The sequence below is a fragment of the Salmo trutta genome, chromosome 19 (genome assembly GCF_901001165.1).
Source record: "Salmo trutta chromosome 19, fSalTru1.1, whole genome shotgun sequence".
NCBI classification, from domain to species: domain Eukaryota; kingdom Metazoa; phylum Chordata; class Actinopteri; order Salmoniformes; family Salmonidae; genus Salmo; species Salmo trutta.
This window is the reverse complement of record NC_042975.1, coordinates 27,553,793-27,581,000: the sequence shown is the minus strand read 5'-3', so window position 1 is coordinate 27,581,000 and position 27,208 is coordinate 27,553,793. Positions and strand designations below refer to the sequence as shown.

The window sequence follows — 27,208 nt, the reverse complement described above, 5'->3', positions numbered from 1 at the left end:
ACCACAGGTCTATGTGCGTTTGTAAAGATGGAAACGTCTCATATAGATACAGTACATTTACGGACATATATTTTACTCTTGCAACCATTTTCACGTCGAAAAGGTCGTATACAATGAAATAGGAGAGACACTGATTGGGTAGGTAACTAACTGCACGATGCGTAAAAATAGTGACTGACTGGAACAACCATCCACCCTTTCAGTCGTGGAGTGGCTTTGGGGCAGGCCCGCAGAGTTGATATCTTAACTTACAAAAAAAGGCTTTTGTCATTTTTTGTTATTGCCTGAGCGACGATTCCAAAAGCCAACAGAAAAGCCGGCAAATTTGTCTTACTTCCTATAGCAGACTGGAGAAGGAGGGATTTCCCTCCTGAAAACTTTGGACTTCTTTCCAACGAGGGGGTTGGGGGTTGCACTTGCCCGGTCTCAGATGCATACACTGCTGCCGCGGTTTGTAGAAGGGGGCCATTATTTTCGTAGCGCAGTCAAGTGGAAAAAAAATATTCCTCAACGTTTTAAGCAGTTGAAATGGGAAAGGACGCATACGCGTTATTATCTGGATAAGAGCAAACGTAGCATGCTATTCGAAGGAAACCCGTGAAGTAACATGGATTAGTCGTATCATCATTTTTAGAATAGTTTGAGGAATTTTGCACAATATCTGCTCTTCATCGAATCTTTGGAAATACCCGAGCAGGGACGTCAACAACGGAGCAGCGGTGTAGTAGTTTCTCTGTGAAGTTTCATTGAAAGGTAGACACGACTACATAACGGAATAGTCTAGGCTACTGTAAACATTTGCTTATATTGTTTGCCATGTCTTGTAAAAGTGTATGATTGGATAGGCCGTTTGTTGGTCACGCTACCAGAGGTATGTTTGTGTAGAGAGTGAAACAGTAGTCCAAGATACATTTGTAGACATTTCCATGGAAATAACAGTGATCAGATGATGCTCATGTTTGGACACACCTGTGTCAGCCTACCCTGACACCGTGACTTTGACAGTCTGCAGATGTGTGTGTGTGTGTGTGTGTGTGTGTTGTTAAATTTTTATTGGGATTGTACTGGCACAGGAAGGATTGACCATGTTTACTCTCTTTCTCGCTCTCTCTCTCGACAAATGTGATGTACTGTAGCAGTACATTGACACTATGTTACAGCATATAATGTTATATGTTGCCTTGTCCCACGTTTATTCAGTAGTTACCAATACAATACCCCACCCCCTTTATTCCTTCCATATGAGCCAGCCATAAATCCTGTAATTGACTAATGTACCTTTCATGCATTTTTGTGTCCTGTGCTCATTTCTGAGCATTGCCTTCTATAAATACATTTTATGCCTTTAATTATACATTTATTATACAGTAGTTAAGACATAGACATAGGACCATTTCATTTTGCTTGTGGAGGTCTTCAAAAAGCTTTCCTGCTTCATCATATCAACAGATGAATGAGCCTTATCAGTGTGAGCTTATTATCAGTCTACATGTATCTTCACTCACGTTCAACCTCTAGCCTTTGTTGTGTGATAATACCATGGGGTAGCTCTGTTTGCCTGTGTGGAGACTCCTGTTAAATTATGTTATCCCCCTGTAGGTTCACTTAATGTGGACAGATGTCCCTCTGCTCCTCATGAATGTGGTAGGCTAGTAGTAGTCAGGGGGATAGCTGGGCTGGCACACATAATGTCTCAGCTAGGAGAAGGGTTAGTATAGTCAAAGAGAGGACATGTAGACTAAACGTGTTAAATAACTTGTATCGTTCTAGACTATAAGTATGCTTTACATCAGGGGTTTCCTTTTAGCTGGTCACTTGGTAGAACATACTATGGGGGAGTCAACGACTAATCATATTCACCTGAAAACTAATGGGTCAATGGATGCCGAGCCGGGCCAATGGAAGCACCGCTTTCCTGGCTATAAAACCAGGGTTTGCATTCATTTCCTATATTCTTCGCTCTTCACTCGCCTGAACGAAGAACATGTCATGCAATTTATAAAGTTTCAAGTACGCAAAGACTAAGAGATTCGGCTCCGACTTAGGTGTCTGCTAGTGGGGAGAGAGTAGTCGTCCCCCTAATGTTGCAAGTTTTGGGTCTTTATACATTTTTGTGTTTGCTAAAAGCTAACTACTTCCTGCTCTGCTTGTGTAGCCAGTGCTTCCTTGCTTGAGTAAGATGGCCAGGTAAGAGTAAGTTCAAAAAGGCTAACCAGCCGAGTTTGAACCTCCGACCGTGCCCCGGGGCATGTGGTTTCACAATGAAAAAATGAAAAATAATCATGAGTGCTGTCCTCTTTACCTGGGTTGGAAACACGCTCAGGAGGCTTTGGGTCGGACCTGTTCGTGTGACCATTGTCTCCGGCTTGGTTAAACTTCCATTGGGCGTTGTGCTGAGAAAGATTGGGGCTGCTGGCAAAGGCTCTTCCCCTGAAGCTACCTCTAGAATGGTGTTGTCGGGAGAGGGCAGCAGTGGTGGTTAGTTGATACGGGTGTTATCCCGGTTTCTCTGGCAATGTTCAGAGTGTGGGGATGGTATACTATCCCTGGTTGGCTCTGGAGGGTTTTCAGAGTGTGGGGATGGTATACTATCCCTGGTTGGCTCTGGAGGGTGTTCAGAGTGTGGGGATGGTATACTATCCCTGGTTGGCTCTGGAGGGTTTTCAGAGTGTGGGGATGGTATACTATCCCTGGTTGGCTCTGGAGGGTGTTCAGAGTGTGGGGATGGTATACTATCCCTGGTTGGCTCTGGAGGGTTTTCAGAGTGTGGGGATGGTATACTATCCCTGGTTGGCTCTGGAGGGTTTTCAGAGTGTGGGGATGGTATACTATCCCTGGTTGGCTCTGGAGGGTTTTCAGAGTGTGGGGATGGTATACTATCCCTGGTTGGCTCTGGAGGGTGTTCAGAGTGTGGGGATGGTATACTATCCCTGGTTTGCTCTGGAGGGTTTTCAGAGTGTGGGGATGGTATACTATCCCTGGTTGGCTCTGGAGGGTTTTCAGAGTGTGGGGATGGTATACTATCCCTGGTTGGCTCTGGAGGGTTTTCAGATTGTGAATTGGATGACATCAGACCGGGGCAGCCTAAAACCCCGGCTTTGGATTCGGCAGTGGAGAGTGAACCATTGGGGGTTAATGTACCTTTGATGGAGCTGTGTCGTAGAGCGGCAGATCACCTAGGGGTGGATGCTGCAGATGTATCATATCAATATGCTGCAGGAGCGGAATAACATCATGGAGACGGGGAAGCCAGTTTCAGAGCTTCTTGACAAAATATGTGCTCCGGCAGATTTTGTGCTTTGTCTGATCCCGCTGTATTATCATGGCTGTGGAGAAAAGTATGGGGGTGAAGCTGGTGGCTCAGCGCCACCTCTGACTGACATTGTCCTTGATTCCTGAGAGGGACAGGCAGTTGTATTTGGATTAGCCAGTTTCTCCAACAAGGTTGTTTGGCTCGGCTATGGAGTTCTTACAGGCCCGTTTCGAGGAGAAACCAAAACAGGATGCAGCTCTTCGGGTCCTTTTCACAGGAAACTCCTTCATGGGGGTGGCTTGGCAGTTCCCAAGGTGTGAAGGAAAGGGTCCAGGCCAAAGGCGGGTTGCTCCCGGCATCGAGTTCCGTTTTTGACCATGTTGGTACTTCTGGACGTCTTGGCACAGACGCCGTGCTGGTTCGAAGGAGAGCGGTGTGAAAAGCAGATTGGTCCACAGCACAGGGGAAGAAGCAGTCATCTCGACCCTAGCTGGAGGCCAGGGGAGGGGACGTGTTCTCTGGGCCCTCCTCCCCAACGTATTTACTGTGACAACAGTGCTCCCAAGTGGTTTGGTCAATGTGGGAAAGTTACTGGTTGCCGAAGTGCCTGGCAGCGTGCTCTGTCTAGTGGCGGACGTGCACAATTTTGCCATGGGGGATGAGGATGGTGACGAAAGGTGTATGGTCTGCAGTTCGCTGTGCGTCCTCCTCCATTTCGTGGCAGCATTATGTCAAGGGTCCCCGAGGTCCTAGCACCTGTCTTGAGAGAGGACATTGCCTCTTTCCTTCAAAAGCAGGCTATTCGGGTGGTCCCTGTTTCAGGTGTACAGAGCAGTCCCAGCGATTGGTTCGTATCCATAGATCTGAAGTATACATATTTTCATGTGGCTATAAATCCCCCCCACAGCGGTTTCATTTCGAGGGTGTGGCCTACACCTTTTTGGTCCTGCCTTTGAGGTTCTCCCTATTGCCCTGCACCTTTTCTATGGTGATGGAGGCGGCTTTGGCACAGGTGCCAGGGGATCAGAGTATTGGCCTGGACGATTGGCTGGTTGTAGCAGAGTCGAGGGAACAGGTGGAGCTCCACACTGCCACTCTGGTGTTCATAGTGAATCACAAGAAAAGTTGTTTGACTCCGGCTTAGCGCATTCAGTTTCTGGGTCTCGTTCTGGACTCGGTTCTGAATCATGCGTTTTTCCCAAACAGTCGCATTCTGGCTCTGTCTGGCATGGTTTCAACTGGGGCACTCTGTGCCTTTTCGCTTGTACCTGCGGTTATTGGGTCTGATGGCCTCTATGATAGCTGGGTTGCCTTTGGGACTTGATGTGCTTGTTTCAGCGCTTGGTGATTGTTACGCGTCTGGACGCATCTCACCACTGCCATTGGTTGTTCGAGGTATCCGCGTCATGCCTAAGGGAGTTGACTCCTTGGAGGGGCCCGAGACTGCTGTTGCTGGGTATTCACATGGGCCGGGTAGTGTCCCGCAGGGTGATCACGACAGACATAACCTTACTGGGATTGGGAGTGCTATGTGTGGGTTATTTGGAAAGAGGGATTAGGTCAACACCGATGTTGGAGGACCAGCATGTGTTGGTAAGGTCCGACAACAGGACAGCGGTAGTGTACATCAACAGGCAGGGGGGACGGGGATTCTCTCTCTCCTAAACCTGTCCCGTTATCTGCTCGTATGCATTTCCCGTCGCCAGGTTGATGTATCTTCCCAGATCTCTCAACGTGGGTGCGGATCTACTTTCTAGAGGGGTCCTATCTACTGAGTGGAGACTGCACCCCTCGGTGGTTGCCCAAATATGGGACCGGTTCAGCAGGGCTGATGTAGCTCTTTGCACATCGCATGAAATGTGAATTGTCGTCTGTTCTTCTCAATGAGGGATCTGGGCTCTCTATTGGGAATGGATTCTTTGGTGTATCAGTGACATCCTGCTCTATGATTCAGGCCACCGTGGAGAGGGTTCGTCAGAAGGATCTGTTGATCTGAACCCTGGTTCCCAGAAATCATCCTCCTTTTGGGCGGGGACCCGTGGAGGGTTCAGTGTTGTCGGGATCTATTGTCCCAGGCACACAGGAGAGTTTTTCACCCATAACTGCAGATCAGGGATCTGTGGGTTTGGCCCCTGAAAGGTTGCATTTGACGGCCAGGAGTTTACCCTCGAACATGATTACGACCATAGTCGGCGGGTTGTATACATATAAGGGGCACGCATTTGAGTGTTGGTGTCAGGTTCAAGGAGTTTCTCCTTTTCAGAGCTCTTTGGTGGACATTTTGATGTTCTTGCAAGAGCTTTTTGAGCAGGGCCTTTCTTTTTCCACATTGAAGGTTTATATGGCAGCCATCTCGGCGTGTCATGTAGAGATTGACAGCTCTACCCTGGGGTCTCATCCTCTGGTGATGCGGTTTCTGAATGACGTGCATTGGCTCAGACCAGTGTCTAAGCCTATGGCACCGATCTGGGACCTGACGTTGGTCTTGGACGCTCTTTGTGAGCCTCCATTTGAGCCTCTGCTGTGTGCATTATGCACGTATATGGATTGGTCCATGGATATCCGCGTTTGTGTACAGCTTTTTGTCTGTTAGCTAATCCAGATCAGGGTAGGGCGCTTTTTTAAGCAGTGTCTGGCATATGACTGCAATGGACAAGGGTTGCCTAGCTGTGTGCATGCTCACTCCACTAAGGGTGTGGCGGCTTCTTGGGCACTGTTCAGGGGCATGACGATTGGTGTTATCTGTGCTGCAGCGATTTGGGGTTCCCCACATACATTTGTGAGGTATTATCGCTTGGATGTTACTGCTACCAGTTTGGCTCATAGTGTTATTTTGGCTGGGTCCTGGAGTGGGTGTTAGGCAGTGCGCAGGTTGCACATTTATCCAGTTTACCACAATTTCCTGTGGGTTTGAGCCTTGGGTTGCCACGGCAGCGCACAAGTACACAGTTTCCTGGTTACTGCAGGTTTCCTGTGGTTTTTAGCCTCGGGATGCCGTGGTTCATCGACTCTGGTCGATTCTATGTAGCACGTGTGCTGTTGTTTTGGACTTGTGGTTCCTTTTAAGACTTCTGACATTCAAGGCTTGCAAGGTAAGTATTGTTCTTGGAACAGTGGGGTCTATGGACTTGGGCTGCAGTGACAGCGTGTCAGTGCGCATAGCCAAGTTGCAGCAGGTTCTGGTTCCCTATATGGGGCTCTGACAGTTCAGGCTTCTCGAGTAAGTATTAGGCAAAAAGGTATCTTTCTGTAACCCCTTTTTGAAGCAGGGGGTTTGGGCTCGCTGAAGAGCTGTACTGAATTGAGGAAATTAATGCGAGCCCTGGTATTATAGCCAAGAAGGCAGGGCTTCCGAGAGTGGGCTCGGCATCCATTGGGCATGATTTCAGTTTTCTTCAGGTGATTGGTATGATTCGTCGCTGACTCCCCCATAGTATGTTATACCTCGTTCCTTCCTCCAGGGAACAGTAGATATATTCATAACTATACGTTTGTAAACATTTTGGGCCAGGGACCCTTTTTGTGATAACAGATTCATCAGGGACCCCCTCATAATCAGAACACAACTCTAGTGCGATACATATAGTCTACAATGAGTTTTACTATGACATCTGCAGTGCATGGCTGGATGAACCAAGTATGTGCAGTTTTAAAGCTTAAATTACAGTGCATTTATGTAATAGTTTTGATTAAAAAAACTGATATGTGGTGTACTGTGGATACCAATATCCCTGTGAGCCTGCCAAGCCCATGTTGCCCAGGGTTAAGAACATTAATTGTCATTCTAAGCTAAATATGAGCTGTAGTTGTTGTTTCCCCATTAAAGGGAAGTTGTGGATTGTTCTGTTTAGTCCACTCTTGATTACACACTAGTTACAGGCTAACAAATGTACCCTTATTTTCTTAATTGACCCACTTGCCACAAAGCCTTATGAAATGATGTCATCCTTACCGGATGTTGAGGGAAGTGGATTTATTTCATTCATTTTTATCTTATATCAAATTCAATGATACTAGGCCTACACCTACCCTATTCATACCTAACCCATTGAAATATAGTCATATTACATCAAAGACATGCCAGCCAACCAGAGTCCATATCCGTTAAAAGTGTTTGTTTGTTAAGATACATTCCAGAGGGAATGCCATGGTTATTCTCTTTAACCAGAGGGCCAGTACAGGGATTTGTTTCTTGCCGTTTGACAGGATTCCAAGAAATGCTCAAATGACAAAGAACAATGACCTGCTCTGGTCTCTTGTCTGGTCTCAGTGTGTGTTTGGATCTGAACCAGTGTTGATTATCCCTCCCGTGTCCTGTCCCCTTCCTTTCTCTGTATGGTGGCCCTACCCGGGCCAATAGGGAGCCTGGGGCCTTTGTTGAGTCGTATAGGTGGTGGTAAGTGTCTGCCAAAGCAGTGCCTAGCACCATTGACTCACAGCACTGGAATGTCTGACTGTTCCACTCACTCCCTTTCTCTCTGTCTTACTCTTTCCGCCTCCTCTCTCTCTCATTCTCTCTGTAGTGCTGTCTCTCTATGTAATTGCTTGCCCCCTCAGCCTCCCCTTCTATCTCCGTACTCCTTAATCACTTCCTATCAATCTCATATATGAGTCCCTCATATTCCCCCCCCCCCCCCGCGCGCGCTTCCGTAGAGGAGGCCCAAAGTCCCGTCTGCTTACTCAGCCTAGGAATAACCCAAATGCCTCTTGTTTTCCTCTGAGCTCACATGATGTACACAATGGATGCAGATTATGCAGATTATCCACAATCTTCTTAATAATATCACTATACTCATTAATTAATGAAAATGCAACTTCAGTGAATTACTAACACCCTCTGAGCCACAGTGCTCCCTCGCTCCCTCTCTCTCTCTGTCACACACACACACACACAGAAAGACACACACACACACATATACACACACACACACAACCTGTTGAAATCAACTCTATGACCCACCAGCCCCCTGCAGAAATGAGAAGAAGTGCTCTTCATTCCTACTCCTTTTTCTCGATGGGTGGTGTGATACTGTAATTGTTTAGGAGGGAAATGAACTGTGGGCCTATTAAAAGAGCCATTGCATACCTTGGTGCTGGGAGAGTGGGAAGCTGGGTAACCCAATGCCTGTGACTGGGGCCAGGGCAATGTACCTGCTAACCCCAGGGAGGGAACAGACCGCCACTACCACTCTGGAATGTGTCACAGTGTGGGAGACGGACTCCTGGAACTCATGGGGGGAGGGGGATAATGCAAAAGGCATGGCCAGACACACACACATAGACACATACACACTTGCACACTCACTCATTTACACACACATACACCCCGGACCATTCATTCACTAGGTCCCCAGGCGGACGTGTCACTCTCAGTACAGTATCAGTGTTGTGGGACGAAACCGTCCCAGCATTTCCCTGCTCTGATACCCTGGTCCTGCTCTACTTCCAGATGGAGTTTGTTTTGGACACATGAACATTTCCTGTCAAGGACCCGATCACATTCTCATTGCTGTCATGGGATGATCTCACTCACTCCTGAATCCAGATGAAGTTCTAATCAAAAGCATGTTTTCCAGCGATATAGTCATATAATGTGTGATGCATGTCAGTGGTAGTTTCATTGTCTACTGGGACAGAGTAGGACGGAGCATTGAGTCTGAGTCATTCCCTCTGCTGTCAGTCTTGTGATTGATCGTTGTATTGTAAATCTGGCATTATAGGACCAGAGAGATGGGGGGGTTGATATTCTTTACACTGCTGTTCCAGAAACATGCCAGGGAAAGGGTTGAGGCGAGGGGGTAAATAAAGGGGAGGGGTGAGAGGGAGTAGGGGGCAAGGTGACAGAGACAGGGGTGAAGTGAGGGGAAAAGGGGGTGAAGAGAGGTTGAAGGAAGAGATGTGAGGGGGGATTGTCCCTGTCATAGCTCAGTAGAGGAAGGCCAAATCAATCCACAGCCAGAGTGACAGAGATGAAGAGGGTTCTCATCTCTGCAGCACATGCTTCCCATTAAGACTGTGTGTGTGTGTGTGCGCGAGCGTGTGTATGCGCGTTGCATGTGTGTGTGTGGCGCACATGTGGTAAGGGGTTTAGGAAGTTGTATATGCGCAGATGAGGAGGTTTGCTGTGTTTCCGAAAGTTGGGCCTGTATCAGGAACATTTGTGTGTGTTGCGGAGAGAATGAAACCACATTACAGAGATTGTGATTGAGTTGGGAAAAGAGAGCAATAGAAGGAATGAAAGGGCTCCAGAGAGAGGAAGCATGTCAGCTTTGTCAAAATGGCTGCTGCCGGGTTTGGTTCGTTTATGACGACTTTTTCTCATTTAGGGAGAAGGCCAAAGGTCTTCAAACAGTCAGTTACAATCACTTTCCCTCTGTTAGCTCCCCAAACCCTCCCTGACCAACCAGAACTGGAGATTTGAGTCATTAAAATGAACGGTTATTGAATTCCTTCTCTCCCCAAAAAAGGACTTTCAGAAAAACAGTAAACTGATATGCCTCTGATATGTTGGTCAAACTGAATTAGGGGAATACTCTGGCACAGGGCTGCTGTTTTTGAAAGGCAAAGTGAAGGGCGCTGATTGACAGATTGAGGTATTGTGACAGAGAGCTGGTCGGACGCCCATCTCTATCCAAACAATGGCCGCCTTATTATTCCAAGACTATCCTCACTGGAGCGAAGTAATGTGACCCTGTGGAGACTCTGCTCTCTCTCTTTTTCTCTTTTTCTCTTTCCACCCACTTCTACCTCGTTCTCTTTATTTTTGCTGCCTTTTCAACCAGCCCTTCCCATGTTTAATGGAACATGATCCAGCTCCTCATATTAAACATGGCAACGGCCAGCCATGGAGTGAGGGATGTGGAGAAAATCGAAGGAGAAGGAGGAATGGAAAGAGGTAAAGGGAGAGAGCGAGAAAGATCATACAGGTTGTATGTGTGTGTGTTAGAGTTCCTTGACCGGTTCTGTCTTCCCCAGTTGTGCTGCTGTGGGAGAATCTCCCAGGCCAGACCCCAGAGTAATGGACACCAAGGGAGAGTGGGCTTCATGCTCTCTCCCGCCACAGAGGGAGGGAGGGAGGATGGGCGGCCTTTCTAGATTGGAATGTTGCATTTCCTGCTTGGTTCCTGCCATGTGTTTCTCAGTTTTCCCCTGTTCCCCCGATCTATCTCTTTCTCTCGCTCTCGGTCTTCCTCTCGTTCTCTCTCCCGTCTTCTCGCGCTCTTGCTCTCTCTCTTGCTCTGCACCACATTCCCCCCCTTCTCTTCCCCTTCCTCTTTTTCACTCCCCTCATGCCTTTCTTGTGACCTCCCTACATATTTCTCTCTTCTATTTTAGCCCTCTCTTCTCCCTCTCCCCTCTCCCTCCCTCCCTGTTCCTCTCCCTTCCCTCTCCTCTTTCCCATAACAATATTGTCAGTGTTATCTTGTCCTACAATAAGTTGACAGAAATGCTGAACGTGGAAGAGCTCTCTGGAGTTCATTAAACCACTGGACACTTTCCACTAATGTTCCGCTGTTATGTAAGCACTGCCCGAGAAAGATGACCGTGATTGTGTGTGTGTTTTGTGCGCTGTGTGCATGTGTGTGAAGAGGGCCAGAACACTTTAGCTACAGGGTTGTTTGGGGTCAGTTGCCTGCTCTCTCTTCCCCAGTGTGTGTGTGTGTGTGTGTGTGTGTGTGTGTGTGTGTGTGTGTGTGTGTGTGTGTGTGTGTGTGTGTGTGTGTGTGTGTGTGTGTGTGTGCGTGTGCGTGTGTGCGTGTGTGTGTGTCAGGAGTTGGTTGCCATATTGGGATTAAAACCTACATATTCCCTGGAATGTTGTTCACCAGCTCCTTTTCTCACCTCTCCTCTCCTACCCTCTCTGTTCTCCGGTATGTGACCGTTGTTGCCTCGGGCTAAGTATGCTACTATGCTGTGTTTGTTAGTGTACAGTTGACAGAAAACAGATACAGGACAATGACAGTGAACTCCTTCAGGCCCATCTCTCTATGAAGGTAGAGTCAACTGGTTGGACCTGAACCAGAGAACTTAGACACTGTTATCTGCCGTCTACAGTTACAGTTGAAGTCGGAAGTTTACATACACCTTATAGGCTGACCACACCGCTCGCGTCGCAAAATACATTTAGAAATCCATGTTATTCAATTATTGCACCCACACTGCTGGCACGCGCCAACGAGCGTCTGCGTTGCCAAGGGCTAAAATAGAAATCGGTTCTATTTCTGACGCAGATCGCACTGCAAGTCCTGCCTCTCCCATCTCCTCATTGGTTTATAGAAGCAGGTACCCACGTGCCATCTCCTCATTGGTTATACCCACGTGGGTAACTGAAGACGAACGAGGTCAGTGGCTGTAATGCACCTAATTTATGAAAGTTGCCAATCGCAATATAAAGTCAAGAGAAGGAAAAGCCTGGAAGGAAGAGAGATAACTAGAAACAATTTGGTTGACCGTTTTATGTGTGGATTAATTGGCGGAGTAGAGGACCTTGTGCATTTCAGGTAAAATAACAACTCAATGTTTATATCCCAGGACAAATTAGCTAGCAACAGCAACCTAGGTAAATAGGACAAATTAGCTATCAAGTGCATGTTAACTAACTAGCCATACATGTTTAATGCTTTTCGACCTGTCCCCAAATTAATGTCATTGGTTCAGAGTTTGTTTTGATATTTTAACCTGCGTGTCGTGATCGCGTTTGGTGTGGGGGGAGAAAATAAATGTATGCACGATGGCGCACGCGCGCAGCCGGTTTGGGTTCCGTGTTAGCCAAATACATTTAAACTCAGTTTTTCACAATTCCTGACATTTAATCTTAGTAAAAATCAGTTAGGATCACCACTTTATTTTAAGAATGTGAAATGTCAGAATAATAGTAGAGAGATTTATTTATTTCAGCTTTTATTTATTTCATCACATTCCCAGTGGGTCAGAAGTTTACATACACTCAATTAGCATTTGGTAGCATTGCCTTTAAATTGTTGAACTTGGGTAAAACGTTTCAGGTAGCTTCCCACAATAAGTTAGTTCAATTTTGGCCCATTCCTCCTGACAGAGCTTGTGTAACTGAGTCAGGTTTGTAGGCCTCCTTGCTCGCACACGCTTTTTCAGTTCTGCCCACAAATTTTCTATAGGATTGAGGTCAGGGCTTTGTGATGACCATTCCAATATCTTGACTTTGTTGTCCTTAAGCCATTTTGCCACAACGTTGGAAGTATGCTTGGGGTCATTGTCCATTTGGAAGATCCATTTGCAACCAAGCTTTAACTTCCTGACTGATGTCTTGAGATGTTGCTTCAATATATCCACATAATTGTCCTTACTCATGATGCCATCTAAGTGCACTAGTCTCTCCTGCAGCAAAGCACCCCCACAACATGATGCTGCCACCTCCGTGCTTCATGGTTGGGATGGTGTTTTTGGCTTGCAAGCCTCCCCCTTTTTCCTCCAAACATAACGATGGTCATTATGGCCAAACAGTTCTATTTTTGTTTCATCAGACCAGAGGACATTTCTCCAAAAAGTACAATCTTTGTCCCCATGTGCAGTTGCAAACCGTAGTCTGTCTTTTTTATGGCGGTTTTGGAGCAGTGGCTTCTTCCTTGCTGATCGGCCTTTCAGGTTATGTCGATATAGGACTCGTTTTACTGTGGATATAGATTCTTTTGTACCTGTTTCCTCCAGCATCTTCACAAGGTCCTTTGCTGTTGTTCTGGGATTGATTTGCACTTTTCGCACCAAAGTACCTTCATCTCTAGGAGACAGAATGCGTCTCCTTCCCGAGCGGTATGACGGCTGCGTGGTTCGATAGTGTTTATACTTGCGTACTATTGTTTGTACAGATGAACGTGGTACTTTAAGGCATTTGGAAATTGCTCCCAAGGACCAGACTTGTGGAGGTCAACAATTTTTTCTCTGAGGTCTTGGCTGATTTCTTTTGATTTTCCCATGATGTCAAGCAATGAGGCACTGCATTTGAAGATATGCCTTGAAATACATCCACAGCTACACCTCCAATAGGCTAATTGACATCATTTGAGTCAATCAGAAGCTTCCAAAGCCATGAAATCATTTTCTGGAATGTTCCAAGCTGTTAAAGGCACAGTCATCTTAGTGTATGCAAACTTCTGACCCACTGGAATTGTGATACAGTGAATTCTAAGTGAAATAATCTGTCTGTAAACAATTGTTGGAGACATGACTTGTGTCATGCACAAAGTAGATGTCCTAACCGACTTGCCAAAACTATAGTTTGTTAACAAGAAATTTGTGGAGTGGTTGAAAATCTAGTTTTAATGACTCCAACCTAAGTGTATGTAAACTTCCGACTTCAACTGTACATGTGTATATGGAGCAGTGTGGGAGTTCCCTCTGAGAAAAAGTGACTGGGACTCTCATGAGACTCAGGGAAGTGACGGGTTAAGTGTTTGCGTACCATCCTGGTCTCCCAGTCCCCAACTCTGGGCAGAGCTGGGTTTAAAAACCTTTGATATTATTTTCAAATACTTTGGCTGCTTCATTGAGCTTTTGTTGCAGTGAAACCAATGGAAGACTCTGCTTGCATGGCAGTCCAGGCAGGCTAAATCAAACGCTAGAAGTATTTGAAAGAGTTCAAATAGTATTTGAACCCATGTCTGCCTCTGGCTCTATTCCTGGTATGAATAGACAGTAAATCATCTTAATCTAACCTACTGCCCTTATTCATGGTTCCCCTGGGGAAAACATAGTGCCTGTGTGGTGTATTTAGTGGTGGGTGATGGGTTCTCAGGACCCGTAAGTAACCTGTAATATCACCCTCCAGGGAAAATGTGTGTGTGTCCGTGGTGGGGTGTATTTTGTGCTCCCAGGACCCCGTGTGTGTGTGTGTGTGTGTGTGTGTGTGTGTGTGTGTGTGTGTGTGTGTGTGTGTGTGTGTGTGTGTGTGTGTGTGGTGCTCTCAGGACCCAGTGTGTATATCCTGCAGTATGTCTCCTGAGGGGATAAAGGTTTGAACGTCAACCTTAATGTCAGGGGCCGTCTGTCTGTCTGTCTGTCTGTCTGTCTTTCTGTCTCTCTCTCGTTCTCTCTCGCTCTCTTTCTCTGCCCATCTATCCCACTCTTAATGTCTTGTTCTTCCTTGCTTTCCTGTGGAAGTTCCCTCCCCCCTTCTGCTGTTAACCCCGCTCTGGTGTTTTAGAAGAATAAACAGGCTGTGTGCGGGGGCGCTGGGAAACTTGCACATGGAAGGCAAATATTTACATTAGACAGTGCAACCTCTGGCTCCATTAAAAATATGAAAGAGCATCTCATAATACATATAGCTAGCTACTACTGTATACCATCGCATCTCAAATCTCCCGGTTAATTGCTGGCTGAAGCTGGGAGCAGAGTTTGAATCAGTGTCTCTCTACACAGATCTGGCATCAGGCTAAAGGCTGAAGGCCTCACTCACTCAGATGAGAGAAAGGTAACTGCCAAAAATAATGGAAACACTGAGTAAACGAGGGATACACTGGACAAAAGTACACTGAACAAAAATACAAACGCAACATGTAAAGTGTTGGTCCCATGTTTCATGAGCTGAAATTAAAGATCCCAGAAATGTTCCATACGCTCAAATTTTGTGTACAAATTAGTTTACACCGCTGTTAGTATTTCTCCTTTGCCAAGATAATCCATCTACCTGAAAGGTGTGGCAAATCAAGAAGCTGATTAAACAGCATAATCATTACACAGGTGCACCTTGTGCTGGGGACAATAAAACGGCACTCTAAATGTGCAGTTTTGTCACACAACACAATGCCACAGATGTCTCAAGTTTTGAGGGAGCATGCAATTGGCATGCTGACTGCAGGAATGTCCACCAGAGCTGTTACCAGAGAATTAAATGTTAATTTCTCTACCAAAAGCCACCTCCAACGTCATTTTAGAGAATTTGGCATTACATCCAACTGGCCTCATGTCAACAGTTTACCCCATAGTGGCGGTGGGGTTATGGTATGGATAGGCATAAGCTACGGACAATGAACACAATTGCATTTTATCGATGACAATTTGAATGCACAGAGATGAGATCCTGAGGCCCATTGTCGTGCCATTCATCCGCCACTATCACCTCATGTTTCAGCATGATAATGCATGGGCCCATGTCGCAAGGTTCTGTACACAGTTCCTGGAAGCTGAAAATATCCCAGTTCTTCCATGGCTTGCATACTCATCAGACATGTCACCCATTGAGCATGTTTGGGATGCTTTGGATCAACGTGTACGACAGCATGTTCCAGTTCCCGCCAATATCCAGCAACTTTGCACAGCCATTGAAGAGGAGTGGGAAAACATTCCACAGGAAACAATCAACAACCTGATCAACTCTATGTGAAGGAGATGTCGAGCTGCATGAGTGGTCACACCATATACTGACTAGTTTTCTGATCCACGCCCCTACTGTTTTTTTAACATATCTGTATTCATGTGAAATCCATAGATTAGGTTCTAATGAATGTATTTCAATTGACTGATTTCCTTATATGAACTGTAACTCAGTAGAATATTTGAAATTGGTGCATGTTTGTCACGACTTCCACTGAAGTCGGTCCCTCTCCTTTTTCGGGCGGCGTTCGGCGGTCGACGTCACCAGTCTTCTAGCCATCGCCGCTCCACCTTTCATTTTTCATTTGTTTTGTCTTGTTTTCCTGCACACCTGGTTTACATCTCCTCATAAGTACTGTGTATTTAGCCCTCTGTTCCCTCCATGTCTGTGTGGGGTATTGTTTATTGTCAAGGTTGGCACGCTTCCGGCTGGTTTGCGCCGGATTTTGTTTTGTACCCGTGCTTTGTGGCAGCCGGTACTTTGTACTTGGTTGTTGTATTTTGTGCTGCCTCACTTGTCCTTTGGGCATTTGTTTTTGTGACGCGGTTGCGTCTGTTCTAATAATTGCCTCAGTAAAGTGCTTTGTCCACTCATCTCTGCTCTCCTGCGCCTGACTTCCATGCACCAGCTACACCCACCGTTTGACAATGTTGCGTTTATAATTTTGTTCAGTATATATTGAAAGCAGGTGCTTCCACACAGGTGTGGTTCCTGAGTAAATTAAGCAATTAACATCCCATCATGCTTAGGGTCATGTATAAAAATGCTGGGCAGGCCATTATTTTGGCCTTTATTTAGGCTGCCATGACTATGCCCCCATAGGATGACAATGCCCCCATCCAAAGGTCATCAGTGGTCACAGAATTGTTTGAAAACGATGTAACCATATGACATGGCCGTCTCAGTCACCAGATTTTAACACAATTTAACACTTATGGGAGATTCTGGATCGGTACCAGAGACATCTTTTTCCACCACCATCAGCAAAACACCAAATTATGGAATTTGTCGTGGAAGAATGGTGTCGTGTCGCTCCAATAGAGTTCCAGACACTTGTAGAATCTATGTCAAGGTGCATTGAAGCTGTTCTGGTTCGTAGTGGCCCAATGCCCTATTAAGACACTATGTTGGTGTTCCTTTTATTTTGGCAGTTACCTGTATGTTTCACTGAGGTGACACTGGTCATAAGCCTTTACGACTGAGAACATGGCTGGCTACCTATGAATGATGCCATTTTAATGAAATGGATCTCTCAGAGAGAGGGAGTGAGGGAGTTCTGTTGTCTTGCTATATTACTTTCTCTTTCTATCTTACACTCAAACCCACTCACTCTCTTTTTCTCTCTCTTTCACACTCAAACTCTATTTTTCAGTCTGTCTCCCTCTCTTCCCTCTCCCTTTAGGGTTTTTGTAGAGAGACTGACTAACTCCAGCACAGCTTTTCCACCCCTTCCAACTTTGTGGGCCTGTCTGCCCCTTACTCACTGATCTAGGACCAGTGGGAACCTGAACCTGTGTGCGTAGGCCCTCTCTAAAGAGGAAGTGTGTGGTGAAGCAGCAGGTGGCTGGGCGGGCTAATGGTAAACGGTGTAAAGGAGCAGTTACGCCAGCGCTCAGGTATGAGGGTGTGACGAGATCCTGGAGGGCCTACAGATTCACCTGTCCTCCCGGTCGTAGCCCCACCTGCTGGAACGAGGGGGAGGGAGGGAGGGAGAGAAGGAGGGGGAGAGAGAGAGAGAGAAAGGTGTGCCGTGGTAGCTCTTGCAGAACGAAGGTACAAGCTGAGAGCAGTGTGTAACTGCCTTACTGAGCTGCTCTGTGGGAAAATTGGATTGAATAAAGCAGGCTGGATCTCTTGGCATTGTTTTGGTTCTGTGGAATATCTCATGATATTTCATTGTAGCCTACTGCTCCCTTGGTATGTGATCCTTTTTAATACTTTGTGTGAAGTTGCAGTTGAGATGCATCATGGCAGTGGTATTTCAAACAAGGTGGATGGATGTGAGCAATGAAATTGAATGTTATTGCTCAAATCCTAATAGTGGAATTTCAGACCGTGTGAGTGTTGAGGTGAATGTCATAGCTGCGCTCTGTAGGTGCTGCTGAGACCCAGGCTAGCTCAGGTATGCTGGCTGACATAACCCACATACCCACACAAGCACGCACACACACATACATACACACACAGAGGTCAAAGCCACTGGGACGACTTACAGGGAGACCTATCTGAGGAGCAGCCAGAATGCCAGATTCCCCGAATGCACTGTGGCCAGCTCTGGCTACAGAATAAACTGTTTATCTGAAACAGTCAAGGAACTTACAATTTGAGCATCAGCAAATGGGGGGAGACGGGTGAGGAGGGGAGGGAGTATGACGGGACCATCTGGAAGTCATTTTTCAGAGGGGAGGGGGATTAGTCCTTGTTGTGATACTGATTTTCTTACTCATACCGTCCTATCAAGAGTGTGATTGTGTGTCTACATTTGTTTTCACGTGAATGTACAGTACCAGTCAAAAGTTTGGACACTCCTACTCATTCAATGTTTTTTCTTTATTTTTACTATTTTCTACATTGTAGAATAATAGTGAAGACATCAAAGCTATGAAATAACACATTTGAAATCATGTAGTAACCAAAAAAGTGTTACAAATCAAAATATATTTGAGATTCTTCAAAATAGCCACCCTTTGTCTTGATGATAGCTTTGCACACTCTTGGCATTCTCTCAACCAGCTTCATGAGGTAGTCACTTGGAATGCTTTTCAATTAACAGGTGTGCCTTGATAAAAGTTAATTTGTGGAATTTCCTTCCTTCTTAATGTGTTTGAGCCAATCAGTTGTGTTGTGACAAGGTAGGGGTGGTATACAGAAGATAGCCCTTTTTGGTAAAAGACCGAGTCCATATTATGGCAAGAACATCTTAAATAAGCAAAGATAAATGACAGTCCATCATTACTTTAAAACATGAAGGTCAGTCAATCCTGAAAATTTCATAGAACTTTAAAAGTTTCTTCAAGTGCAGTTGCAAAACCCATTCAGCGCTATGATGAAACTGGCTCTCATGAGGACCGCCACAGGAAAGGAAGGCCCAGAGTTACCTCTGCTACAGAGGATAAGTTCATTAGAGTTACCAGCCTCAGAAATTGCAGCCTAAAGAAATGCTTCACAGAGTTCAAGTAACAGACACATCTCAACATCAACTGTTCAGAGGAGACCTTCATGGTTGAATTGCTGCAAAGAAACCACTACTAAAGGACACCAATAAGAAGAAGAGACTTGCTTGGGCCAAGAAACATGAGCAATGGACATTAGATGAGTGGAAATTTGTCCTTTGGTCTGATGAGTCCAAATTTGAGATTTTTGGTTCCAACCGCTGTATCTTTGTGGGACGCAGAGTAGGTGAACGGATGATCACGGCATGTGTGGTTCCCACCGAGAAGCATGGAGGAGGAGGTGTGATGGTGTGGGGGTGCTTTGCTGGTAACACTGTCTGTGATTTATTTAGAGTTCAAGGCACACTTAACCATCATGGCTACCACAGCATTCTGCAGTGATACGCAATCCCATCTGGTTTGCGCTTAGTGGGACTATCATTTGTTTTTCAACGGGACAATGACCCAACACACATCCAGGCTGTGTAAGGGCTATTTAACCAAGAAGGAGAGTGATGTAGTGCTGCATCAGATGACCTGGCCTCCACAATCCCACAACCTCAACCCAATTGAGATGGTTTGTGGTGAGTTGAACTGCAGTGAAGGAAAAGCAGCCAACAAGTGGGGGCTCCTTCAAGACTGTTGGAAAAGCGTTCCAGGTGAAGCTGGTTGAGAGAATGCCAAGAGTGCGCAAAGCTGTCATCGAGGCAAAGGGTGGCTTCTATGAAGAATCTAAAATATATTTTGATTTGTTTAACACTTGTTTGGTTACTACATGATTCCATATGTGTTATTTCATAGTTTTGATGTTTTCACTATTATTCAACAGAAACAAACTTGAATGAGTTGGTGTGTCCAAACTTTTGACTGGTACTGTATGTGTTTTTGCAAGTGTATGTACTGTATGTGTCTTCGTGGGGGTGTGTGTTTTGAGAATCCAAATCTGGCTTTATCAGTTCTGATTGCTCTCGCTGTGTTAGAGGAAGGGCGGTGTGCGTGTCGGTGTGTGCGTGTATGTGTGTGTGCATGTGCGTGCGCTGTATGGCTACCGAGTCAGTCAAACATCAACAGAAATGGATTATACTATCCCCGGGATTTCACCCACTTTCAAACGTCTGTTGACAGAGATTGAAGAACATTTAATCTGACATTCTCTTTCAAAGTTGTTGTTCCAAACACTTGAACTCTTGTTTTAGCTGTAACTGCTTCTCTGTGGCTGAGTCTGCCGACTCCAAACTGGCTTTCACAATAACACCAATGTTCGGTAACGTCGCCAGGAAAGATTGTGTCCAGAAAATCACCTCTGGTTCACACAGAGATGGGAGTTGTCTTGTTTTGTCAAGAGCAGCTCAGCTCTCCATTCTCTCTCTGTTCTGATTGAACCCTGCACATCCTCACATCCTGTGTTTGATTCCAGCGAAAGGCCGACCCACACACACGCACACAGGTGCGTGTGCACACACACTGAAAACAAACACACACACACAAACACAACACTGAACACACACACCCCTACTTCCCATAACCTGCCAGACATTCACACAGCTGTATGGTGCACGGCTCACTCTGGCCCTCGCTCTCTGCTCACGGCCGAACCAGAGGAGGAAAAGACTTCACTGAAAGTGTCCCCTATTTTACATTCCCAAAATCCCCGCCCCTCCTCTTCCCCTGTGCGGCTCCTGCGGCCGTGCATACCGGACCCCACCCCCATTGTTGAGGTTGGTTGGTTGAGAGTGGCTCTTCCTGTTGCAGAGTGGCTGGTGCTAAGCAACGTGGACCAGCGCATCTATGCGTTGGAGCACCTGGAGGAACTGGTGACGCTACAGGACCAGGAGGAGACCCCCACCGGACCCCCTGGAGACACCCATCTCGGTACCTGTCCCCCCCCAACAGCAGCAGCACCATGAGCAGCAGAGCCTAGTCAGAGCGGTGCCGGAGGAGCGCGGTGAGAGCAGCCACACAGGTAGGTGACCAGGGGGAGGGAGTCGGATAAGTCTAGGGGAGATATAGAAGGGAAAGGAAAGGGGGATACCTAGTCAGTTGTGCAACTGAATGCATTCAACTGAAATGTGTCTTCCGCATTTAGATTGCTGGGGTTATGAATTCACAGAGGTGGGGGGTAGAGGAAAAGTTAATGAGCAGATTTTAAATAAGCCAGTACAGTATGACTGAGTTTTGATTTCAAGCAACCTAACAATTCTGCTGGCACAGTAGTAGTTTTAACATTTATTGAATTTGATTGAATAGAAGTAGACGATTCTGAATGCCAATGTCATTTCATAATGTAGCATTAGTACAGAGTAGAGACTACTATGTGAAACGCCTGCTCGGGGTCCAGTGTGCCGCCTGCCTGCCTGTCAGATTCCCTGATTTCTCTGTGTGGCAGGCAGGCAGCAACCTTTAAACAACCCATAAGTCACTGTGTCTCGCCATGTCAAAACAATTCCCTCTGTCATACCAGTGGATCCTCCATTTCTCTCCACATTTATTTTCAGTTGTGTGTTTTTGTTTTGTTTCTGTTCCATCCTCCATTTGTCCATTGTCCTTGTTGGTACTAGTTGGTTCTGAAGAGGGGGAGACAGAAAGGAGAAGATTTGGGGGAAGAGCGGCAGGAAATAGCAGTGGAAGTATGTCGGGGAGAGTATACTACCATTGTGACATTCATTTTTTTTCTCTCTTTTCCTTCTTCGACTTGGAAGAGAGCCCCGCTTGCGGATGGCCCCAAAGCTGACTTTTTTATATATATTTATTTACCACAGATGTTTCGGAAAAAAGCTTCATCCTCCTTGAGAATGAGAAGAATATCAGAAAGCAATAGATGTAATAATTTCACCTTCATTACTTTGTAGATGGTGCCTCTTTTTCTTTAACCACAATTTCTCTTTAATGGCATTCAAGGTTGTCAGTGGAAACCACTCCATAGAACCCAGTTTGAAATCCCACCCCAAAAACATTGAGGCAGTCAGTTTCAAAAGAACTCCTTAATCTAGTGAAGCCCTTTAAGCGTAACACTTGCTTGTGGCTTTTTATTGGATGTAGTTAAAGCGTAAATTTACACTCTCCGGAAATGAGTGTGTTTGATTTAGACCTGCAGGCATGTTAGCTAATTCACAGCTAACATGCCCTGGGTGGTTTCTACTTTGACTTTGTATCTTTTTACTAAAACACATATGCCTTCCCCTACTGTATGATTGTCATATGTCTACCAATCACATGCCTAGCTTGGGATAAAAGAGTTTTGATTTTTGAATCAATCATTTTGCATTCTGCAAATTATCTGCTGGGTAATGATAAAAATAGTTGGGTGTGTAAAAATGGTCATGATTAATTTCGACAATAGTAGTGCACACAGCATGTTGACAGTAATAATCAGATGTTCTCTCCTGTCCTGCACAAAGGGAATGGGGTTACAGTATACACACCTGGGTGGTCCTAAACGCTCTGACTCTGGGATTTAGTACCATGTAATCGGTTGGTTTGGGTGACCATCAATTTGGCCTGACTATAAGTCAGTATTTCTGCTGACGATGGTGTCATATAGTCATATTTGTAGTTTGGCTCCAAAAAGAAACCGGCACTTGTAAGCACCAGATTTGGCCTTTAAAACTGATGATATACCCTCCAATGCTACCCAGTTGTCAAAATGTTAAGAGTTTTGGTTTGATATGCTTTTTTCTGGTTTGGTCTGAACTACCTCTTGAGTAGTTGCTGGGGGGTTCACGTCTTCTTTACGTTTCTCAGAGCATAGTGGTGGTTCAGTCCCGTTGTCATTGTTTTCATCTCCATTATGTGTTTCACCTTAACATCACTTATGTCTAGTGTTCAGTATGCTCAGCTATGACTCTCATGATGAGTGTTAGGGGTCGTTGGTAAAGGGCTTGTGTGTTCTCTGACTTTGTCTCCTCTATTCCCCCCCACATTTCTCCCTTCTTTTCCCCCTCTCCATCTCTCTCCACCCGCCTACCCTAACGCCTCTCTCCCCTATCACTTATCTCCCTGTTTTCACCCTCTCTCCATCTCAACCCCTCTCTTCAATCCTTTCTCGACTCATCCCCCTCCTCATCTCACCCACCCTCCTTCGTCCCACCCTACCCTCTCCCAGGGAACATCGATCGCGGGCGCAGCTCATCCTTCCATGAGGTGCGTGGTCTTCGGGAAACTGAAATGAGGCCGGTGGCCGACGAAACGTCAAGCAGCAGCAGCGGCAGCAACAACACTGTCCTGCAGCGACTCCTACAGGAGCAGATGCGCTATGGTGAGGGACGCAACTACCAGCTGGCCATGCAGCAACAGCAGCAACATCAACAACAACAGAGGCAGCAGCAGGAGGGAGGGGTGAGCGGGGGCTACCCGGGCCATGTTGGCCCCAATGATGAACGGCACGACTCTATGGTGCCCCACATCGCCCGGCAGGAGCCTCAGGGACAGGAGCTGCAGGCAGACAGTGGCGTGGAGAAGCTTGGCTCCCGCGGCGGGGGTAGTAGTGGAGGAGGAGGAATGAGTGGTGGTGGGGGAGGGAGTAGCCAGGGTCCCAACCCCGAGGACTTACCCACCTACGAGGAGGCCAAGGTGCAGTCGCAGTATTTCCGGGGCCACCCGCACCACCAGCAACATCAACAACACCAACAACAACAACAGTTGCCTCCGTCGGTGGGCGCTGCGTTTTACGTGACAGCTGCAACCAACAACGGCAAGGTGCGTACGGAGGGGCGTCCAACGGTGCAGCGGCTGAGCACCGGGGGCAAAGTGCATCAGGACGACGGACTCAAGGACCTGAAGCAAGGTCACGTACGTTCCCTCTCCGAGCGCCTCATGCAACTCTCGTTGGCCACCAGCGGGGTCAAGGCCCATGCCCCCATCACCAGTGCCCCCCTTTCCCCCCAGCTTCCCCCTCCAGGTCCCCCGGGGGATTACTACAAGCCCTCAGGCCAGCACCGGGGCCCCCCACCTGACTACCCCTTCAAGAACATGGGCTCCCCTTCCAAACAGCAGCCCCAGCATCAGGAGCAAGGAGGGCACTATTACCAGGAGCATCGGCCCAGGGACCAGGGCAGGAACGAGGTGCCACACGTCCGCTACCAGCCTCCACCAGAGTACGGCTCCTTCAGGTGAGTAAGATGAACCCACTTCACTCCGTACTGACTCACTGTGTGTCTGACTGTCCGAGTGAACATCCTGTCTGTCTGAACTGTATCACTGTTACTATAGTATCAAACTTTAATTTCATGTTGTTGATGTGGTTACCAGAACTTAGCTAAAGAAATCTGATCCCATTGTCTTGTTCAGTTGAATCACGCACACCTGACCCAGTTGAGAAACACACACACTCCCCCAACATGGCCCTAGAGAGACAGACTGCCCCTTGTCTGCTGGCTAAGGAATGTCTATTTACTGCATTTATTTAAAGTCTCTGTTGGTGTGCTGTCCAAAGCTTCAACAATTCGTATACCTGCTGCGTCTTGAGTAGGATTGGATGGTATCCAGATTTACATACCTTCATACCGTGCCTGTGCAATCCTGGGATATACAGTATTTCTGGCAGTGCACACAAGGGGCAAACATTTTTTTCTAACGTAAAAACAGTTTGTATAAAACGTCAGTTACCAGAATGCCAAAGAAATGCTAACAAGTACTAAGGAATTCCCATAGCGAATGCTAGGTAAATGCTAACGAGCAAATGCAAACATTAACTACCAAGCTTATTGTATGCTTCCCAGTCTAAACAGTTTGCGCATATATTATTACAAAATTGTGACGTTTTTGTTTTGGTGTTCCGTTTTTTTTCCGTCTGTACGAACAAAAAAAAATCTTGAGGCAAGCCGAAGTTCGGTAGCTGAAGTCTACGGCCCTTCATCGGTTTTTGGTCAACAGTAGAGATTCTTCAATGAAGTGTTTTTTGTTATTCAACGATAGACAACTAGTTTTCATGCACATTTTTACTTGATATACTGCACCAAACATCTTAGTTAACATTAGCAAGTTAGCAAAACCCAGCTGGAGAGAATTTATTTGGCAAATCTTACATAGTTAATTGAATAGTTATAAGATATATAGCTGGCAAAAATGTACTGTGATTTTCTTGTAACTTCGTCACCTTACTTACAGTGTCTTCAGAAAGTATTCATACCCCTTATTCCACATGTTGCTGTGTTACAGCCTGAATTCAAAATGGTAAAAAAATATATAGAATCATCCATCTACACACAATACCCCATAATGACAAAGTGGAAACATGTTTTTAGAAATGTTTGCTAATTTATTTAAAATTAAATACAGAAATATCTAATTTACAACTGTTTGTTATTACACTCCAAATTGCATTCAAGTGCATCCAATTTCCTTTAATCATCCTTGAGATATCACAATAACTTGAGTCCACCTGTGGCCAAGTCAATTGTTTGGACATGATTTAAAAAGAAACACACCTGTCTATATAAGGTCGCACAATTGACAGTGCATGTCAGAGCAGAAACTATACCATATAGAGAGAATTGTGATGGGAATTGAAACATGTTTTCACTTTGTCATTATTGTGTGTAGATTGGTAAGGCATTTTTTTATATTGAATCCATTTTGAAATTAGACTAACACAACAAAATGTGGAATAAGTCAAGGGGTTTGAATCCTTTCTGAAGACATTGTAAATTGCGCTGCAGGAGTGACTCACCTCACAAAGCGTCTGTTTTGCTCGTTGTGCTTTTTTTGTAAATAAACACACGTGACTTGCTAAAACAGCTGTATGAGAAACTAGTACCAGTATGCATCATAATGAAAAATGATGCAATCTGCTTTATCTATTACTTAGTGCAGAAGTTGACTGCAGGTATTTATTTAAAAAGTACAAATAATCAAATTTATAAAACAAAAACTGTATTGACGTTATTGAAAAATCATACCAAGGGTATTTCAAAACACCCCGGGATACGGTATATACAGTATAACACCCAACCCTAGTCTTGAGTATTTTTGGTCAAATTAACATGATTGAGACCTCTTTAACATTCCTAGGGGTGATTTAGGCTTTTACCCTTGAACTCTGTGACTTTCAGTCATAAACGGGGTCATTGCCTACACACACAGTGCTGGAGGGCGACTTACCTGTCCTTCATATATCTGCCTGCCTGCCTGCCTGCCTGCCTGCCAGCCTGCCTGCCTGCCTGCCTGCCTACCTACCTACCTGTCTGCCTATCTACCTACATGCCTGCCTGTCTACCTACCTGTCTGCCTACCGTCCTACATGCCTTTCTCCCTACCTACCTACCTGTCTACCTACCTACCTGCCTACCCACCGGCATGCCTTTCTCCCTACCTACCTACCTACCTACCTACCTACCTACCTACCTACCTGTCTACCTACCTACCTGTCTACCCACCTGCCTGCCTTTCTCCCTACCTACCTACCTACCTGTCTACCTACCTACCTGTCTACCCACCTGCCTGCCTTTCTCCCTACCTACCTACCTACCTGTCTACCTACCTACCTGCCTACCCACCGGCCTGCCTTTCTCCCTACCTACCTACCTACCTACCTACCTGTCTACCTACCTACCTGTCTACCCACCTGCCTGCCTTTCTCCCTACCTACCTACCTACCTACCTACCTACCTACCTACCTGTCTACCCACCTGCCTGCCTCCCTACCGCCCTGTCTGCCTCCCTACTTGCCGGTCTGCATGCCTGCCTGCCTCTCTACCTGCCTACCTCCCTGCCTGCCTGCCTGCTTGCCTTCCTACTTGACTGCCAGGCTGTCTGTTGAGGTGAACAGGTTTATTGATTAGCTGGAAGGCTGAGGAGTAAGGCATGTTCACACACACACACACACACACACACACACACACACACACACACACACACACACACACACACACACACACACAGAGAGACACACACACACACACACACACACACACACACACACACACACACACACACATAGAGAGACACACACACACACACACACACACACACACACACACACACACACACACACACACACACACAGAGCCAGAGCCAGTTGTCTGGATAGAAGGGATAGAGATCCTGTTCTGCCTGTTTTCCCTCCTGCTTGCTTATTCATTTACCTCAAAGTAAATCACTGGCAAACAGAGATGAGTACCGCAGAATTTTTATCATCAGCTAAAACCTGTGGCGACATGATTGTTCACTCTCTGATGACGTCCCTTATAGACACAGGAATGTTTGCTTATTTCCTAAGCGGTTCACAATTGTTTTTTTGTCAGTTGGGGAAAAAACAGACTTGTTGGTGTATGGCAGGTGAATGACCATAGTAAACGGATAGTATCATTGTATATGTTTTGCCTGGTGATATGTTTTGTTGTATACTAAAACAAGCACAAAGATAGTATCATCATTTCTATCTATGGACTGTTGGAGACCCACATAAAGTCATACGGTAAACCAACTGACATTCCTTTCTTAGTATTAACCTCTGAT

At 46.1% G+C, this 27,208-nt stretch overlaps 1 protein-coding gene across 6 annotated transcripts in view; it reads left to right on the top strand.

The window, feature by feature from the left end:
• The first annotated feature begins 224 nt into the window (after positions 1-224).
• LOC115154275 (angiomotin) overlaps positions 225-27,208 on the top strand; it is a 47,088-nt gene continuing 20,104 nt past the window's right edge. Inside the window, exons 1-5 of one of the 6 annotated variants that reach the window (XM_029700329.1) lie at positions 225-753; positions 20,507-20,717; positions 21,313-21,381; positions 21,514-21,574; positions 22,857-23,862. In XM_029700329.1, the coding sequence (XP_029556189.1) occupies positions 21,514-21,574; positions 22,857-23,862 (1,067 nt within the window). In that variant the 5' untranslated portion in view covers positions 225-753; positions 20,507-20,717; positions 21,313-21,381. Of the gene's footprint in view, positions 754-16,728; positions 17,520-20,506; positions 20,718-21,312; positions 21,382-21,513; positions 21,575-22,856; positions 23,863-27,208 lie in introns of those variants that run through there. The other 5 variants (XM_029700327.1, XM_029700331.1, XM_029700330.1 and 2 more) reach the window with 5 other exon arrangements.